The 21165-nt window shown below is 44.2% G+C and overlaps 1 protein-coding gene across 4 annotated transcripts in view; it reads left to right on the top strand.

Annotated features, from left to right (window-relative positions):
• LOC140722400 (NACHT, LRR and PYD domains-containing protein 3-like) overlaps positions 1 to 21165 on the top strand; it is a 58879-nt gene that overhangs the window by 21944 nt on the left and 15770 nt on the right. For all 4 annotated transcript variants that reach the window (XM_073037151.1, XM_073037150.1, XM_073037152.1 and 1 more), the window contains 5 exons: positions 899 to 995; positions 3057 to 3560; positions 5055 to 5221; positions 10509 to 10680; positions 10789 to 10854. In XM_073037151.1, the coding sequence (XP_072893252.1) occupies positions 986 to 995; positions 3057 to 3560; positions 5055 to 5221; positions 10509 to 10680; positions 10789 to 10854 (919 nt within the window). In that variant the 5' untranslated portion in view covers positions 899 to 985. The remainder of the gene's footprint in view (positions 1 to 898; positions 996 to 3056; positions 3561 to 5054; positions 5222 to 10508; positions 10681 to 10788; positions 10855 to 21165) is intronic.

The following is a 21165-nucleotide window of genomic DNA, read 5'->3' as shown; positions in this document are numbered from 1 at the left end:
CCGTGAGAGCGTACTGTGAGGCAATGAGGCTCAAGTGCTTAACAATACAGAACTAACGTTCAGCAGCGAATACATAGAAGGTCCATTTACTATAAATTCAAGAGCTTTTCCTTTTCGTTTCTCGAAAGATCACTATTAATGCCCCGATAATCACTTTTACTACCTTTTCAGAACACTGGGTGTAGTACCTCCCCCATTATAAGTATGAGCAAGGATGAGATCTGGGCCAAATTGCGCAATTAAGCGTTCAGCATATCACGCATCATCTTGGATAATCCCAGTTCTGATACTGGGTCTTCCACAGTGTCTTGTTCCACAGATCCAATCTGATGTACCGAGATTCCAGCACTTTATAAGAGGACGCAGGAATATGGCATTGGGGCGAAAAAAAAAATCAACCATGTTTGAATGATGGAGGAGACTCGATGGACTGAATCACTTCATTCTGCTCTGATATCTTATCATGACTGAATGATGAGTCCTTCATATCCCGTATGAGGATTTGTGACGTGTGAGGGACAATTACAGATTTGTTCAATGAGATTCTTTTATTTGTCTTCAGCGTTTAAATTTCAGTGAGATTCGCTTTTGAAAAAATTGAGCAGAAATATTTTTTTCTCCTTTGTATTGTTAATGTGCTTCATTATCTCTCTGGTTAAAGTTAGACCTGCGGTGAGAGATTTATTGGAAGAAAAGTCCACAGCTGGAAAGATGCCATTATTGCTCTGTGACTCTGTCAGCAGATGCGCCAGGTATCAGTGGACAGATATGGTGTGGAAGTGGTTACTAACAGGGAATGTTTGGTCCCCATGCCAAATGCTACAGGGGATGGAAATACTGTCATATTTGCAAAGTAGTCGTACTCTCTGACTCACTGTCTGCTTGTTGTGAAATTTAGAGCCTCACCAGCAGGTGGAGCCGTCCTGCAGAGCGACCAAAGTGTTATCAAGACGACGACAATCAACAATCGCCAGTCAGAATCAGAATGGACAAAGGTATGATCACAGGGATCTTTGAATTAAACTTTTGTTGCGTTTGTACGCAATAGTTCAGATGAAAAAACTGACACAGGTGTTAACAGTGCATAGAAAAGTTTAATCCAGCAGTGTCATTTATCCCACTGGTAAAGCGGCCTTGAGTAATTGATCAACCCAACAGTTCCAGCGCAGGGACCTGACACCAGTAATGGTCGAATCACTCCGCTCACCATACAAAGCTTCAGCTGAGTGAAAGGAGCAGGGGCTCCTGAATCAGGTGGTCGTGAGTGAAACACAGACAGGAATGTGACAGCGATCTTGTGGTTTATGTGAATGTTCAGGGTCAGGGTCCATTTCACCTTCAGACAGGCCTTGATGTGTAAGATATCCTCAACTTTCATTTATAAAATTCAGAATCAGATGATAGGAGCATTTCCGGGATTCCCGAGATTCTATGATAACACAGCATTTCAGGTTTTGGAAGGAAAGCTACCAACTCCCCCCTGGTTTTTCTTGCCTGCTACGCAAAGGAGGAGGGGTGTCACCGAAATCTGTTTTCTGTAGCGGAGCGGAGATCATTGCCGGTGCTGGGAATGGCTGAGGATCAGGAGGCAGCTCATTGTAGATACATTTGTGATCTGCTTCGGAGTTTTAACACCCCAGTGAATGTCTGGGCTGTGGAGAAATGGTGAACCTGAGTTTCTAAATATTTCCCTCTTGATATGATCTTCTACCTGAATTTAAATTCCCAGGATCTTGGCTGGGAAACCCGGCATAACCAATGACCAAATGTCTCTGTCACCTGTAGACATTGTGATTGTGCTCAAATCTGAGATTCCAGCTGGAATAAAAAACGATGCTCCAGCCTGGAAACGGGTCCTTTGGCCCATATAATTCATGCTGATCTAAATGTCCCATTTTCCTGCAGTTTTCCCAAACTTCCCTCGTAAACTTCTTCTCCCCCTTTTCCTGCCCACATGTTCTCAATTCTGTAATTTTATTTGTGTTTGCGGCCTCCTCTGGATGCATGTAATTTATACCCATCAGCCACCACGTGAAAAATGCCCCTTTGGTCCCTTTTAAATCTCTGCCCTCGAGTCTCAGACTTCCTTACCCGGGCAAAAAGACTGTGACCATCTACCCTATCTGCACCCCTGATTGGTGTGTGTGTGTGTGTGTGTGTGTGTGTGTGTGTGTGTGTGTGTGTGTGTGTGTGTGTGTGTGTGTGTGTGTGTGTGTGTGTGTGTGTGTGTGTGTGTGTGTGTGTGTGTGTGTAAGGTTTCCCTTCAAGCTCCTGAGCTCCAGGGCAAGCTGTCCCAGCCCAACCATATAACACAAAAAACAACACCCTAGCCCAGTACCGTAGTGTTCATTCTTCACTACACACTTTCCAGCTTCATCACCTCCATCCTATAGATTAGCAACTGCAACTACACACAAAACTCTATAACCAAGACTTTGCCAATGACATGCATAGTTGTTACATGATGATCAGCAGGTGGGGGAGAAGATGGCAACCAGGGGATAGGTCAGCATAGATCTCAAGGGAATGGTCAGCCTGCGACCCAGGGAACCGGAGGACGTGCGTCTCAAGGGAATGGTCAGTCGGTGGCCAAGGGCACTGGAGAAAGCAACTCCAGTCCCCTTGTCCAGTCTCCAGCCCCTCGTGTGACAAAGCAACTGGAGAATGTGTGATCCAGCAGACTGGACCATGTGTAATCCCGTTGCTGGTCTTTGTGTGACAGTTAGTGACCGAGGGAGATTTTAGCTTGTGGAAGATAATCACAGTGATATTTCCCAGTATCACCGGACACCGGTACATTATGATCCCGTGGTCATCCGTGCGTTCAACTGCTGTGATTAGTATTACTGTGCCTATCCTGCTATTTTACTGGGAGTAAATGTGTCGAGTCACCGGCTTATCGGGATGATCACCTGACAGGGTGTACGGGTCACATTAACCAGCACAGTTCCCCTCCAAATCTGGTCAGCCCGTGTCTCGGCTCCATTGCAATCTGAATCAGTTTTGCTCAGATCTAAATCATACTTGTATAACCTGCAATTCATCATTTATTTCAGGTGGGAAATGGAAACGAGTAGCGAAACGACTGAAGAGGATTTTACCAAGCGGATCATCGAGGGAAGATGATCTGGACACGGGAAGCAAGGTACCAAAGCAGGGTCAGATTGAGAGCGATGTCCCAATGGAATGCGGTCCGGCCGCAGATGAGGAGGAGAAAATTCAGCCAAGAGATAGTGACGTCAGAGACACCGATCAGGACCCTGGAACCGGCACAAGTGAGGCGACTGTCTGTCAGCCCGGAGACAGTGACGTCAGAGACACCGATCAGGACCCTGGAACCGGCACAAGTGAGGCGACTGCCTGTCAGCCCAGAGACAGTGACGTCAGAGACACTGATCAGGACCCTGGAACCGGCACAAGGGAGGCGACTGCCTGTCAGCCCAGAGACAGTGACGTCAGAGACACCGATCAGGACCCTGGAACCGGCACAAGTGAGGCGACTGTCTGTCGGCTCGGAAGCTCATTGAACACAGAACTGTCAAGTCCCCAAGAAGGAGCGGGTGAGTGAAATATGAGGGTGATGTGCTCACAGAATGCGGCAGGGTGGAGGGTTAAGGTGAGGCCTTGTTGGAGGGTTGGTCAGAGGAGAGGGGAAATGTGTGGGTGTGGTACATGTGGTGCACTGGGCAGCCATTACCCCACTACAGGAAATGTACTACCTGCTCTGAGGATTTCCAGGATGTGAATTGGAGGAAATGCAGCTGTCCAGAAGAGGAGAGTGTTTCTGGGATGTGCATCAGGGGAAATGTATTCGCCAGGATGGAGAAAGTATCTCTGGGAAGCGAATATTACCGACAGTCCCAACGTTTATGCCCATCCAAATTTAAATAGGTGAATGGGTCTGATGGGGGGTGGACTGGTTTATATTAAATGTGGTCCTTCTATTACGCAATGCCTAGAACATTGTTGGGTAGGCTTTAAGGCAAGTGTTAGATTCAAGTCAAGTCAAGTCACTTTTATATTGCCATTTCGACCATAACAGCTGATACAGTACATAGTAAAAATGAGTCACTTTTCAGGACCATGGTGTTGCATGACACATTACAAAAACTAGACTGAACTACGTAAAAAAAAACAACAGAGGAAAAGAAAAAAAAACACACAACTACACTAAACTACACACCTATCTAGGACTGCATAAAGTGCACAAAACAGTGCAGACATTACAATAAATAATATACGTGACAATAGGGCAGTAAGGTGTCAGGCCAGGCTCTGGGTACTGAGGAGTCTGATAGTTTGGGGGAAGAAACTGTTACATAGTCTGGCCGTGAGAGCCCGAATGCTTCGGTGCATTTTCCCAGATGGCAGGAGGGAGAAGAGATTGTATGAGGGGTGCATGGATCCTTTATAATGCTGCTGGCTTTACGGATGCAGCGTGTGGTGTAAATGTCCGTAATGGCGAGAAGAGAGACCCCGATGGTCTTCCCAGGTGATCTCACTAAACGCTGCAGGGTCTTGCGATCTGAGATGGTGCAATTTCCGAACCAGGCAGTGGTGCAGCTGCTCAGGATGCTATCAATACAACCCCTGTAGAATGTGATGAGGATGGGGGGTGGGAGATGGACTTTCCTCAGCCTTCGCAGAAAGTAGAGACGCTGCTGGGCTTTCTTTGCTATGGAGCTGGTGTTGAGGGACCAGGTGAGATTCTCCGCTAGATGAACACCAAGAAATTTGTTTTGTTCACATTCAGAGACAGGCTGCTGGCTCTGCACCAGTCCGTTAGCCGCTGCACCTCCTCTCTGTAAGCTGACTCGTCGTTCTTGCTGTGTGTTGCAGCACAGTCGTGGGTCAGCAGAATGAACAGCAGTGGTCTGTGCACACAGCCGTAGGGGGACCCCGTGCTCAGTGTGATGGTGTTGGAGATGGAGAATTAATCCAGTTTTGTATCTGTCGGCAGGTTCAAGACACGGTTTTTTTGTTGAGTTGGGTGAGAGCGGTGGAGACGAGGGATATCTGAGTTCAAGCCTACATTTTCCTTTTTATATTCACAGAGCCACAGTTTACAATCTCTGACCTCCTGGCACAGGGGGAGGAATATCGACTGTACCAACTGACAAAGTTCTACAGAGACAGACTCAAACAAGCAATTGAAGAAAAGGTTGAGAGACTGGGTTTGAAGCTGACAGAGGAGGGACTTTTCAGTAGAGAAGAAAATGAGGTGAGTGCAGTTCGTGTATTGTCACTGATCTGCTGGTATCAGAGGGAATAGTGATCAACATTAATCTCCTGCACGTTTTAGGAGATCGACTTGGGAATGGAGACTTTGATCTCTGACTCGTCTCTCGCAGATCTGGTTTCAGTTTTTAAGGTGGGGAGCACTGGGAACTGCTGGTTTAGCATCACCTTTTCTTGTATCACCTGCTGTATTTATCAATGTGAAGTAAGAGCAGTGGCTGCATATCTGGACTTCCAAAAGGCATTCGGTCTGAAACTAATTTCAAATCTTGGCTGAACCGTCGGGTAGCTTCACCTCATCTCATTAATCCAGGATGAGTATTAAACTGTCAATTGGGCCAACCGGCTTCACTGCGGTACCTGAGGTAGGGAAACCAGCTAACCACAGCTTGTCTTGGATCCGTGACTTCCCAAACAATGTGTGGCTGACTTGTCATAGTCACAGCAAAGTACAGTACAGAAACAGGCCCTTTGGCCCATCTATTCCATGCCAGACTACTGAATCTACTTATTCCCATTGACCTGCACCGGGCCATGGCTCTCTATACGCTCATTACGCATGCATCTATTCAGAATTCTCTTAACCACTTGCACTACTTGCCCTGCTAGCTAGTTTCGCACTCTCACCACCCTCTGAATAAAGCGGTTTCACCTTTGTACCGTTTGAACTTTTCACCTTTCAGCCTTTAGTGATAATCTCTTGTTGTAGTACCTCTTTACCTCAGTACAAAATGCCTGCTTGCATTTATCCTATCTAAATCCCAATGTTATTGTGTACACTTCTATCAAATCTCCGCTCAGTCTTTCATGTTCCAATGAATAAAGTCCTAATCAGTTCACTCTTTTCTTATAACTTAGGTCTTCCAGTCCAGGTAACATCCTTGTAATGTTTTTTTCTGTACTCTTTCAAACTTATTTCCATCTGTCTCTCCATAGGCCTCTCCAACGTCTTATACAACATCACATCGTACACGATATTTTCATTTACCAAGGTTAATGCGCTAAGAAACTTTCTTTCAGAGCCTATCAACATTTGCTGCCACTTTCAATGGCTTATGTACCTGTATTCCCAGATCACTTTGTTCTACCGGTCGCTGTGTAAGATCTACCCTGATTGGTCCATCCAAAGTGCAACATCTTGCACCTGTCTGCATTAAATTGCATCGGCCCCTTAAAAGTCCATTCTCCAGTTGGTCCAGACCTCACTGCAAGCTCGTGTAATCTTTCTCTTTGTCCACTGAACCTTCCCAATGTTGGAGTTATCAGCAAATTTGCTGATGCTGTTAAGCGTAATTTCATCCAGATCATTGATATAGATGACAAACAACAACGGGAACAGCACCGATCCCCGTGACACTGCACGAGATACAGGCGCCAATCAGAAATGCAACAGTCTATAGTGACACTCCGGATTCTTTCCAAACAGTTAGTGTCTAATCCAGTTTACTACTTTATCTTGAATGCTAAGCGACTGAATCTTCTAGACCAACCTCCTATACGGGACCTTGTCAAATACCGTGCTGAAGTCCATGTAGACAACATCCACAACCTTGCCTTCATCAACTTTCCTGGTAACTTCCTCGAAAAACTCTGAGATTGATTAGATGTGAAAGATCACGCACAAAGCTGATATCTTATGACCACAAACATCAATAGTTTGATCTAAAAGGGCAGAAGAAAGCACAAAACATAAAATAAATCTGCTGACTGGCTGATATCTCATGATCCCAAGAAATCAACAGGTTGTCCTGAAAGGGAAGAAGATCAATAGGATTTCCTGAAAGGGAAGGGGCAAACAAAACAAAATCTGCTAACTTGCTGAATATCTGACTAATGAGAGACAGGGACACACCATTTCAGGTCACTCTCCGTGGAGCTCACAAACAGTGATTGTCTTGTCCTAGATCTGACCTATTCTGCCATGAGTGGTATTAGAAAATCAAGTGTGTTACACCCGTGAGTAACCCTGTTCTCGTTGGGATTCATTGGCGCTGTCTGTAATGAATCACACAGGCATTATCCAAAGGCAAGAGGTAATCTGTAAATATGATGCTGATCTATAAATTCCTCATCTGGAGACGTCTGCTTTACTGGTTAAATTTCCTTCACAACTGTAACTCCTCAGACCTGGTAGCAGTGAAACAGGGATTATTTCACAGTGCAGTGGGCCATCAGGGAATTATGCGGATTTGTTCCATAATTGTTGTCCATTAATCGTGTTATGGAAAACCTTACCAATTCCCTACAGATATCTGTTCGAGGAGATCAATCATTCAAATCCAGGACACAGAACATAGAACATAGAACAGTACAGCACAGTACAGGCCCTTCGGCCCACAATGTTGTGCTTACCCTTAAACACTGCCTCTCTTATTTCTCCGAGCGATGTCCTAAGCCCATCCATATTCAGTTATCTTAATTCCATCATAGGTGTATGTTGCTTGAAGACTATTCAATGATTAATTCATAATTCCTCAGTTAATCCGGAAACCCATGCCTGCATTCAGGAAGTCATTACCATTTTACGGAATGAGTGCCAGGCAGTAACCATCTCCATTATAAGATAGCCGCACTGACATTTCTTAATCTTCTTTTTGTCTTTACACATCATAAGACCATAAGGCATCAGAACGCAATTGGCCATTAGGCTCATCGATTCTGCTCTGCCATTACATCATGGGTGATGTACTATCCCTCTCAACCCCATTCTCCTGCCTTCTCCCAGTGAACTTTGCTGACCAGACTAGTCAAGAAGGTACCAACCTCTGTTTTAAATATACCCAATGACCTGGTCTCCGCAGCTGTCAGTGCCAATGGATTCTGCAGATTCACTACTCCTCGGTTAAATAATCTCCTCATTTCTGTTCTAAATGGATGTCCCTCTAATCTGAGGCTGTTCCGTCTGGTTCTAGACTCCCCCACGTAAAAACAACATCTCCACATCCTCTCAATGTCTTTCGATATTCCACAGGTTACAATTAGATTCCCCCTCATCCTTCCACACTCCGGCCAGTACAGGTGCATCCAGGAACCATTACCATCAAAATCTGGTTTAATATCACAGGTTCTGTTAGTTTAGATTCTTCTCTGGATTTTTCACAACGCCATCACATATTTTCTCTGATCAGGGGATCAAAATATGCAAGTGCGGACTGGCCAGTGCTTGTTCTTATATTCTGATCCTCTCGAAATGAATGCTGACATTGTATTTGCCTTTCCGAACACGGACTCAAACTGCACGGGAATCCTGCACCAGGTCTCCAGAGACACTTTACAACTCCGATTTCTGAATTTTCTCCCAGATTCAAAAATAGTCTACGTCTTCATTATTTCTGCTAAAGTATATGGCCACGTACCTCACTATACTACATTCCAATTGCCACTGATGTGTCCATTTTTTCATCGGTCTATGTGGGACACCTGGTCAAAGGTCCTCGGGAAGTCCAAGTAAACAACTTGCACTGACTCTCCGTTGTCGACCCAGCATGCTGTTCTCTCTGTTACAACTGTCAGGCAGGATTCCCTTCCATGGATGTTGGCCTTTTTCTTATCATGTGCGTCCGAATACCCCGAAACCTTATCCTCAATTATCGACTGCTGACATCTTCCCAAACGCTGATCAGACTAACTGGCCTATAGTTTAAAATGATCAGTCCTCCGGAACCATTCCAAAATCTAGTGATTCTTGAGTGATCATTACTAATGTCTCCACAATCTCTTCAGCCTCCTCCTTCAGAAGCAATCGGGTGAGTTGATCTGGACTCATCTATCTTCAGAACTTTCAGCTTTCCGAGCGCCTTCTCCGCAATAATTGCAAATACACTCACTTCTGCCACCGGACATTCTCAAATATCTGGCACGTTCTAGTGTTTTTACAGTGAGGACTGACGCAAAATGTCGACCAATATCTTCCGGCATTTCCTTGTCCCCTGACAGTACCTCTCCACTGTCATTTTCCAGTGGTCCAATATCCACTCTCCTCTCTTTCAATCTTCATATATCAGACGGACGTTTTGGTAAGCTATTTTACATCATTCTCTAGCCTACCTTCCTATTTCATATTTTCTCTATTTACGATTTTTGAATTGCCTTCTGTTGATTTGTAAAAACATCCCAGTCCTCCAGCTTTCTACTATATTTTGTAATACTCTGTGCCCACTCCTTTGCTTTTGTGCTGCTTTGACTACCTCGCCAGCCACGGTTGATCATCCTCCCTTTAGAATAATTCTTCATCATTGTGATTGTTTGTCCTCTGAGAAACTTCAGCCATTCCTGCTCTGCCATTGTCCCTGTTAGTGTCATTTTCGAATTTATTATTGCCCAGCTCCTCTCTCATGCCGAGGTAATTCCTTTATTCTACTGTAGCACTGATACCTCTAACTTTACCTTCTCCCTTTCAACCTGCTGGCTGAGTTCTGCTATTTTATGATCACTGCCTCTTAAGGATTTATTTAGCTGAAGCTCCCTAATCAAATCTGGTGCAATACACAACACAGAATCCAGATCCGCCTTTCCTATAGTGGGCTCAACCATAGGCTTCTCTCAAAAGCCATCTCATAGGCATTCTATAAATTCCCTCACTTGGGATTCAGCACCGACCTGATTTTCCAAAGCTACCTGGATATTGAAACTCCCCGTGACAATTTTAGCATTGACCTTTTTCCATGCCTCTCCTCTCCCCCGTTGTAATTTGTAGCCCACATCCTGGCGACTGTTAACATGCCTGTATATAATTTCCATCAGGGTCATTTTACCTAAGCAGTTTCTTAACATCCACATCGTCTAATCCGACATCACCTGTTTCTCAGGACTTTTCATTTTTAATGACAGCAGCTTCGACCCAACACTTTCAACTACCTGCGTATCCTTCCGATTCAATATTTATCCTTGGATTTAAGCACCCAACTATAAACTTTTGTCAGCCACGATTCAGTGATGCCCGCCATCCATTTGTTTTTGCTCTCTCTCCCCTCTCTTCCGTTCTTGTTGTCACATCTTGTTGATGTAATGCTGCACATTGACAGATCAAGGAAATTAATCACATTGCATCTACTGCAGGGTGTCAGTAAATCCTTATTCTTACACACTATTGATTTAGAATTTCCTTCAGTTACTGTTTCTCTGTTAATGACTGAACACAGAGAGGGTGAGGCAGCAGCCCAGTGACTGCATCTGTTCTGAAGCTACTGGGACCATGAACAGATACTTTCCTGCATATTCTCCATGTCTGTCTGTCTGCTCCACAATAAGTCCATTGTTTCCTTTTGTAGAAAGTCACTGAATTGACAGAGAAGGGAAACCGGACAGAGAGTTCCAGACTCTTCCTCAGTTTGGTGAATGGCAAAGGCTCCCGGGCCCGGAGGGCGATGTGGGAATCCTTTCTGATGTGGAGGACTGAGTTACCGAAGCTGGACAGGATACTGAAGGAAATACAGGAGCTCGGTATGTTAAAACCACCCACTGAACACAAAGGCACATTGAGATAAACATTTTAGTTATTTTAATTATTTTAGCTCTGTTTCCATGGATTTTGTTTTTATATTTAAACAGGTCCTGATCCACAGGAATACATGAACATCGGCCAAGGTTTATCGGAATTACCAACTCAGCTGAAAGGTGAGTGATCAAATGCACAGTTCAAACCACATCTCAAGTGTTAGTCTGTGACTTGGCAAAGCCTGGGAATCAAAATTCGCCATTAATCATTTACTGATCTCTGGATTCAAGTAACAATTCAAAGAATCTATCTTTGCAACTTGAATATTCTACATTGTATTTTTCTATTAATCCAGCTGTTGGTTCTGATGAAGCCTACACTCCAGGTCCTAACGCTCTGGGAATCCCAACACACCCTAGGCAGGCTCCTGATACACTGTATGACCCAGTCCAGGTGACTTTTCTATCTTCAGACCTTTCATCTTCCAAGCCCCTTTTCCTTTGTAATAGCACTACACGCAATTCTGTTTGCTGATGTTCTTTACCTTTTGGAATTCTGCCAGTGACTTGCACAGAGTTTGTCTGGCATTTCCTTTCCACCCGTTACTGCAACTACAACAGCAGTTTCTAGTGATCCGATATCGACCCTCTCCCTTTTTCCACTCTTTATATATCTGGGAAAGTAAAAAGAATGTTGCTATCTTTTCTTATATTGTTGAGCATTTCCTTGCATTTCCTGCACATTCATGTATAACTAGGAGCATCTATAACATAGTTGCCTCCGACATGACCCTAGTCACTAGACTCTAGACACTAGAATACTACAGCACAGTACAGGCTCTTCCGCCCTGGATGTTGTGCCGACCCATGTATTCCTTTAAAAAGAGTACTAAACCCACACTACCCCGTGGCCCTCTATTTTTCTTTCATCCATGTGCCTGTCCAAGAGGTTCTTAAATACCCCTAATGTTTTAGCCTCCACCACCATCCCTGGCAAGTTGTTCCAGGCACCCACAGCCCTCTGTAAAAAACTTACCCCTGATGTCTCCGCTAAACTTCCCTCCCTTAACTTTGTACATATGCCCTGTAATGTTTGCTGTTGGTGCCCAGGGAAACAGGTACTAGCAAACCACCCTATCTATGCCTCTCATAATTTTTTAGACCTCTATCAAGTGCCCTCTCAACCTTCTACGCTCCAAAGAGAAAAGTCCCAGCTCTGCTAACCTTGCTTCACATGACTTGTTCTCCAAACCAGGCAACATCCTGGTAAATCTCCTCTGCATCCTCTCCATGGCTTCCACATCCTTCCTATAATGAGGTGACCGGAATTGAACACAATACTCTAAGTGCGGTCTCACCAGAGATTTGTAGATTTGCAACTTGTCCTCTCTACTCTTGAACTCAATCCCCCTATTAATGAAGCCTAGCCTCCCGTAGGAGTTCTTAACTATCCTATCAACCCGTGCAGCGACCTTAAGGGATGTATGGATTTGAACCCCAAGGTCCCTCTGTTCATCCACGCTCTTAAGTAACCAACGATTAAACTTGTACTCAACATTCTGGTTTGTCCTTCCAAAATGCGTCACCTCACACTTATCCGGATTGAACCCCATCTGCCACTTTTCTGCCCAAATCTGCACCCTGTCTATATCCTCTTGTAACCTTCGACAACCTACAGCTCCATCCACAACTCCTCCAATCTTCATGTCATCCACAAATTTACTCACCCATTCTTCCACCTCTACATCCAGGTCATTTATAAAAATCACAAATAGTCCACTAGTCACCGACCTCCAGGCAGAATACTTTCCTTCCACTACTACCCTCTGCTTTCTTCCTTTAAGCCAATTTTTTATCCAAACAGCCAAGGTTCCACTTACCCCGTGCCTCATGATTTTCTGGATGAGTCTCTCGCGAGAGACCTTGTCAAATGCCTTGCTAAAATCCATGTAGACCACAACTACTACCGTACCTCCGTCAATTGCTTTTTGTTACCGCTTTAAAAAACCCAATTAGCCTCGTAAGGTACGACCTACCCTTCACAAAGCCATGTTGACCCAGACAGTAAATTCTAGCCACTCACAACTCTGTTAAAAAAATTACCCACAATTGCTGTAAATTTACCCCATCTCACCTTAACCAAATGCCCTCTGGTATTAGACACCAGTCTTACGTAAAAATAAACAAACAAAACACAGGCTGATGCCCCAAACTCTTACCTCTCAAAGTTGTACACCTCAGTCAGATCTCTATTCTAACTCCAGAATAAACAAACCAAGTTTATCAAACCTCTACTTGTAGCACATGCCACCGAACCCAGGCAACATCCTGATGAACCTGTTCTGCACCCTCTCCAATCCTTCCAAGAGCTGGACAATCAGAAGTGAATACAATACTCCAGATGCTCCCTGAAACCATAACACCTAGGAGCAGAATTTAGCCATTCGGCTCAGTGAATTTGCTCTTCAATTACTCTCTACCCCATTATCCCAGTAAACGTTGACACTCTTCCTAATCAGGAACATATCAACCTGCATTTTAAATATATCCAAGGAAGTGTCTTCCTCAGCCGTCTATGACAATAATTTCACAGATTCACCACCCGCCAGCCAAGACATTTCTCCCAGTTTGTGTCCCCGGCAGCCAGGACAATTCCCCACAGTTCTCAAGCATGTTAATATTCTGTATGAGCCTCCCATGTGGGACTTTGTCAAACACTGTACCAATACACAAGTAGACAATATCCATGTGTATCTTCATCCATCACCTTTGTCACCTCCTGGAGGAACTCAATCAAGCTGGCAAGACACAAACCCGAGCCAAAGCCTTGCTACTGAACCCCAAACCACCTCATACATCCTCTGTGTCATACTCCCATGGGGCAGAACATATAAAAGGCTGAGGGTATGTACCACCAGTCTCAACGACAGCTTTATTCTGGATTTATAAGACTACTAAATGGTCACCTACTATGTTATTATTGGCTCTTAATAATAATAAGACAATTTTATATCTAAAATTATAGCATCGTACATCTCGTAACTAATAAAAACTCAGATAACAACCTAGATAACCACAATATACTCACAGGAGAGCAGACAGAATACCATTCGGGTTTGAACAACAGATAACAGATTATGTAATTCTATTTCAAACCCTGTGGAAAGCAGAAAACTTTCAGTGTTATATTGTCAATAAAAGAAATCACATCTGATTCTGTTCCTTGTGTTTAAGAGAAGTTCCAAATATATATAAAATTCATACAATACTTGTGAAATTTCTACAACTGATGAAGCATTCGCGTAAAATAATCATCCTATTAACAACCACAGAGGAACAACGACCACTATCAAAATAAATGGAGGGATTTTCCAGAGCGACTCACTAAGCCCACTGTGGTTTTGTCTAGCTTTAAGCCCACTCATAATTTACTGAAACAGATAAAAATCAGGTATCTAATCAGAAGAAAATACGAATTATACCTTGACACAGCTATACATTGATGATTTGAAATTATTTGCTCTTGCAGCAGTAAAGCTGAAACAAATAATTCAAATAATGGAACTAATTTCCAAATATATAAGCATGAACTTTAGACTAGGAAAGTACAGAACATGATTAAACATAAAGAAAGATGCAATAGAGCCGGTAGAATATCAAACAGAGCATCAGGATGCAATGTAACAGAATATGAAACGGATATTTAGGATATCAATAAGCAAAGAAAATGGATAATAGTGTGATAAAGGAAAACCTTCCAACAAAATTTACTTCAAGGCTGAAGAAAATCTGAATTTACTGCAAGGCTGAACAAACTTTGAATTTACATCAAGGATCAAGAAAATCTGCCAAACAGAGCTGAACAGTAAAAATATAACAAAGGTAGTAAACACTCACTGTGCCCATATTGATGTATAATTTTGGTAAAATATCCTGGTCTGAAACAGATCTGGAAAATATGCAAAAAAACAAAGAACTTAAATAGCAATTTCTGGAAAACACCGTGTGCACTGGAGCGCACTTGGATTGATATGAACGAGGACAGTATGAGGATGATGAATAACAGATCTAAAAAAATGAGACAACAGCCAGATAAAAATTTTCAGGATCAGGGTTAATATCATGGACACATGTCGTGAAAATTGTTTTTCTCCACCAGCAGCACGATTACAGTAAAGTGTGTGCAGTGAGTCTGTTTTTATGTATACAATTGTGGAAATAGAATTGTATCAGCGTGAATTAATCAGTCTGATGGCCTGGTGAAAGAAGCTGTCACGGAGCCTGTTGGTCCTGGCTTTTACGCTGCGGTACCATTTCCCGGATGGTAGCAGCTGGAACAGTTTGTGTTTGGTGACACTTGGGTCCAGAATGATCCTTCGGGCACTTTTTGCCCCCTATCTCTGAAATGACCTGAATAGTAGCAAGTTCACACCTACCGATGCACTGGGCTGCCCGCACCACTCTCTGCAGAGTCCTGCGATTGAGAGAAGTACAGTTCCCATACCAGGCAGTGATGCAGCCAGTCAGGATGCACAAAATTGTGCCCCTATAGAAAATCGTTAGCATTTAGGGGCCCATCCCAACCGTTCTCAGCCATCTCAACCATCTGTTTTTCTGTTTTTCTTTTTTTTTTGTTCAGACTAGAGAATATGCCAGGCAGGATGTTGGAATGCTCCTCTTGCAGGATGTGGGAAGACAGGGAGACTTCTGGTGTCCCTGACAACGATACCTGCCAGAAGTGCATCCAGCTGCAGCTCCTAACAGACCGTGTTAGGGAACTGGAGCAGGAGCTGGATGACCTCCGTATCATTCGAAAGACTGAGCAGATTATAGATAGTAGCTTCCGGGAGGTAGTTACACCTAAGGAACAGGGCACAGGTAATTGGGTTACCATCAGGCGAGCGAAGGGGAAAGGGAAGTTAATTCAGTGTTCTTCTGTGATAGAGACAGAGGGATGAAGGGTGGGTGGTGGCTTTGCTAGTCAGGGAATATATTACAGCAGTGCTTCGGCAGAACAGATTAGGTGGCTTGTCTACTGAGGCCGTATGGGTGGAGCTGAGAAACAGGAAGGTATGACCACATTAATAGGGTTGTATTATGGACTACCCAATAGTCAGCGAGAATTGGAGGAGCAAATCTGCAAAGAGATAACAGACAACTGCAGGAGACAGAAATCTGTGATTGTAGAGGATTTTAATTTTCCACACATTGATTGGGACTCCCATACTTTTAAACGTCTAGATGGGTTAGAGTTTGTAAAATGTGTTCAGGAAAGTTTTCTAAATCAATATATAGATGTACCAACTAGGGAGGATGCAATATTAGATCTCCTATTAGGAAATGAGTTAGGGCAGGTGACGGAAGTGTGTGTAGGGGATCACTTTGGTTCCAGTGATCATAACATCATTAGTTTCAACTTGATCTTGGATAAAGATAGATCTGGTCCTCGGGTTGACGTTCTAAACCTGAAAAGGGCCAAATTTGAAGAAATGAGAAGGGATCTAAAAATCGTAGATTGGGACAGGTTGTTCTCTGGCAAGGATGTGATTGGTAAGTGGGAGACCTTCAAAGGAGAAATTTTGAGAGTGCAGAGTTTGTATGTTCCTGTCAGGGTTAAAGGCAAAATGAATAAGAATAAGGAGCTTTGGCTATCGAGGGATATTGGAACTCTGATAAAGAAGAAGAGGGAGATGTATAACATGTATAGGCGACAAGGAGGAAATAATATGCTTGAGGAGTATAAAAAGAGTAAGAAAATACTTAAGAAAGAAATCAGGAGGGCTAAAAGAAGACATGAGGTTGCTTTGGCAGTCAGGGTGAACGATAATTTTAAGAGCTTCTACAGGTATGTTAAGAGCAAAATGATAATAAGGGATAAAATTGGTCCTCTTGAAGATCAGAGTGGTCGGTTAGGTATGGAACCAAAAGAAATGGGAGAGATATTAAATGGGTTTTTTGCATCTGTATTTACTAGAGAAACTGGAAACAAGGCAAACAAGTAGGGAGGTCATGGAACTTATACAGATTAAAGAGGAGGAGGTGCTTGCTGTCTTGAGGCAAATCAGAGTAGATAAATCCCCGGGACCTGACAGGGTATTCCCTCGGACCTTGAAGGAGTCTAATGTTGAAATTGCAGTGGCCCTGGCATAAATATTATGTCGATATCCACGGATCGGGTGCCAGAGGATTGGAGAATAGCTCATGTAGTTCCGTTGTTTAAAAAAGGCTCAAAAAGTAAATAGTGAAATTATAGGCCGGTATGTTTGACATCGGTAGTAGGTAAATTATTGGAAGGAATACTAAGAGATAGGATCTCCAGGTATTTGGATAGACAGGAACTTATTAGAAAAAGTCAATATGGCTTTGTGCGTGGTAGATCATGTTTAACCAATCTATTAGAGTTTATCGAGGAGGTTACCAGGAAAGTGGATGAAGGGAAGGCAGTGGATGTTGTATACATGGACTTCAGTAAGGCCTTTGACAAGGTCCTGCATGGGAGGTTAGACAGGAAGATTCAGTCGCTAGGTATACATGGAGAGGTAGTAAATTGGATTTGACATTGGCTCAATGGAAGAAGCCAGAGAGTGGTAGTGGAGGATTGCTATTCTGAGTGGAGGCCTGTGACTAGTGATGTGCCACAGGGATCAGTGCTGGGTCCATTGTTATTTGTCATCTATGACAAATGATCTGGATGATCATCTATGACAAATGATATGACAATGATCTGGATGAGAATGTGGCAAATTGGATCAGCAAATTTGCTGATGATACAAAGATTGGAGGTGTAGTGGACAGTGAGGAAGGTTTTCAAAGCTTGCAGAGGGATTTGGACCAGTTGGAGGAATGGGCTGAAAAATGGCAGATGGAGTTTAATGCGGACACGTGTGAGGTATTGCACTTCGGAAGGTTAAACCAAGTTAGAACATACAAGGTAAATGGTAGGATGAGGAGGGCAGTAGGACGGAGGGATCTGGGAGTATAGATACATAATACCCTAAAAGTGGCTTCACAAGTAGATAGGGTAGTAAAGAGAGCTTTTGGTACATTGGCCTTTATAAATTAAAGTACTGAGTATAAGAGTTGGTACGTAATGGTGAGGTTGGATAAGACATTGGTGAGACCGAATGTGGAGTATTGTATGCAGTTTTGGTCACCTAATTGCAGGAAGGATATTAATAAGGTTGAATGAGTGCAGAGAAGGTTTACAAAGGTGTTGCCGGGACTTGAGAAACTGAGTTACAGGGAAAGTTTGAATAGGTTAGGACTTTATCCCCTGGCATGTAGGAGAATGAGAGGTGATTTGATAGAGGTGTATAAAATCATGATGGGTATAGATAGAGGGAATACAAGCAGGCTTTTTCCACTGAGGCTAGGGGAGAAAAGAAATCAGAGGTCATGGGTTAAGGGTGAAGGGGGAAAAGTTTAAAGGGAACATTGGGGAAGGTGCTTCTTCACGCAGAGAGTGGTGGGAATGTGGAATGAGCTGCCAGATGAAGTGGTGAATGCGAGCTCACTTTTGACATTTAAGAAAAACTTGGACAGGTATATGGATGAGAGGGGTTTGGAGGGATATGGGCCAGGTGCATGTCAGTGGGACTAAGCAGAAAAATGGTTCGGCACAGCCAAGAAGGGCCAAAAGGCCTGTTTCTGTGCTGTAATGTTCTATGATTCTATGGTTCTATCTGAGGTGAAGGAGGTGCTGTTGTGCCTTTTTTCACCACACAATTGATGTGTACAGACCACGTGAGGTCCTCAGTGATGTGAATGCCGAGGAACTTAAAGCTGTTCACTCTCTCAACCCAGATCCATTGATGTCAATAGGGGTTAGCCCGTCTCCATTCCTCTTGTCTTTGCAACATTGCATCCAGCTCCTTTGTTTTTGCGACATTGAGGGAGAAGTTGTTTTCTTGTCACCACTGTGTCAGGGTGGTGACTTCTTCTGTGTAGGCTGCCTCGTTATTATTTGAGATTTGACCAATAAATATAGTATCCTCAGCAAATTTAATTAGCAGATTGGAGCTGTGGGTAGCGAAACAGTCATGCGCATACAGAGAGTAAAGGAGGGTGCTTAGGACACAGCCCTGAGGGGCTCTTGTGTTGAGGGTCAGAGGGGCAGAGGTGAGAGAGCCCACTCTTACCACTTGCTGGCGATCTGACAGGAAATCCAGGACCCAGCTGCACAAGGCAGGGTGAAGGCCGAGGTCTCTGAGCTTCTTGTCGAGCCTGGAGGGAATGATGGTATTGAATGCTGAACTGTAGTCTAATAACATCATTCTCACATAAGCATCCCTCTGCTCCAGATGTTTAAGGAGGTGTGCAGAGCAGTGGCTATTGTGTCATCTGTTGATCGGTTGTGTCGGTAGGTGAATTGTAGGGGGTCCAGTGTGGGTGGTAACAAGCTGCAGATGCAGTCCTTGACCAGTCTCTCAAAGCATTTGCTTATTATTGAGGTGAGTGCGACAGGACGCCAGACGTTCAGGCATGTTGCCTTAATTGTTTTAGGTACAGGAACAATGGTGGATGATTTGAAGCAGGAGGGAACTCTACACTGGGAGAGGGTGAGATTAAAAATATCCGTAAATACACCTGCCAGTTGTGCCGCGCGCATCCTGAGTACCCGCCCTGGGACGCCGTCCGATCCCGCAGGCTTGCGACTGTCCACTCGTTGGAAACACCTGCGAACTTCAGCCTCAGAGATGACCAATGTGCAGGTCGCTTTGTCGGCTCTCCTCGGGGTCTCAGTGTTGGCGATATCGAACCGAGCGTAAAGAGACTTAGATCCTCTGGGAGACAGGCAGCGATGTTGGCAGCACCACTGCACTTAGCTCTGAAGTCTGCATTGGGGTGCGGAGCTTGCCATAAGCTGTGTGTGTTGTTGGTGGAGAGCTGTGCCTGAATACGATCTCTGTATTGTCGTTTCGCTGCCTGGATGACTTTGCACAGATCGGAGCTGAATTTCTTGAGCTCCTGCTGATCACCGGCAATGTAAGCAGTCGGTCACACGGCAAGTGCTGTTCACACAGAACTGTTGATACAAATTTTGTGGTTTTGGAAGTACTGACCGATTTCTGAAGGAAATCATCTCCCCTCTGTGACAATAACACACAAATGGGGGATGTTGTTATTACACAGCTGTGATAATAACAGCCGGGAACTCCCTTGGCAGCCGGAAAGGTTTACACAGCAGCACCAGGTACTCCAGATCCGGGGAACAAAAGGGTTTGAGGGCATGGACATTCCGGGGTTCCACCAAGCATTAATGATCATGAAACATACCCTAAATCCTGTTCTCTTCCCAAATAGGTGTGTGTGTGTGTGTCTGTCTGTGAGTGGGTGTGTGTGTGTGTGTGTGTGTGTGTGGGTGTGTGTGTGTCTGTGTCTGTGTGTCTGTGAGGGGGGGGTGGTGGTACTGGATGACGACAAAATTGTTGGTGACGGTAGAGGCCAATTCTGGATCTGTGGACTCGGGAGCAGTTGGGACAGAGGGACAGCTGGGTTGCAGGCGCTTGGGTAGTTGGATCCTTCTTGCATCCCCTCTTCTTTTCAGCAGTCGCTCCTGGGTTCCTCAAAATTCCTGGCTTGTCCGTGGATCAGCGGCTGCCACTCGTTGACCTCCATATTTACCTGAGAGAGCCTCTGCTTAATTTGGTCCCTGTACCTCCTGCGCGGGGCACCACGATCTCTCTTGCCCTGAGAGAGTTCTCCGTAGAGTACTGCTTTCGGTAACCTGGAGTTATCCATGCGAGACATGTGGCCTGTCAGACGGTGGATCTGGCTGAGCAGCGAAGTGGCTTCAGGGCCTGGAAGTTGAACATATATAGCTGTGCATGTCTGTGTGATTATATGAAATATTAAAATAAATTAGTGTAGAAATAGAAATTTAAAAAGAGATTAGTGAGTCACTATCGATGGGTTCAATGTCCATTCAGAAACTGGATGGCAGAGATGAAGTTGTTCTGAATCGTTGAGTGTGCGCCTTAATCCGATACTGTACAGTAGTCCCCATGAAGCAGACGGTGATGCAACCAGTTACAATACTCTGCAAGTTACATCTGTAGAAATATTCCAGTGATGTTGGAAACTCCTGATGAACTATAGCCACTGTTGTGCCTTCTTTGTAGCTGTATCGATATATTGGGTCCAGGTTAGATACTCGGAGACATTGACAGCCAGGAATTTGGAATTGCTCACTCTTTCCACATCAGATCCCTCTATGAGGACTGGTGTGTCGTGTTCCCTCATCTCGCCTTTTCTGAAATCCACAATTAGCTCTATTGACATACTTTCATAACGCTAGCAGGATTCAGCACTCCATACAAGCATATGCAAATCTGATAAGGGGTACACATCACTGAACGTAAATGAAAACATAACCCATAAAAGAGAAGAAACTATCATAATAGTAGAAAACGTTAACCAATGGAAGAGTCTGACTCCCCACGGAGGACATCCCCACGATCTGAGCCGATTAGATGTCGACAAGGAAGCGTC

Source organism: Hemitrygon akajei, unplaced genomic scaffold, assembly GCF_048418815.1.
Source record: "Hemitrygon akajei unplaced genomic scaffold, sHemAka1.3 Scf000076, whole genome shotgun sequence".
Taxonomy (NCBI): Eukaryota; Metazoa; Chordata; class Chondrichthyes; order Myliobatiformes; family Dasyatidae; genus Hemitrygon; species Hemitrygon akajei.
This window is presented reverse-complemented; position numbering and strand designations above follow the sequence as displayed.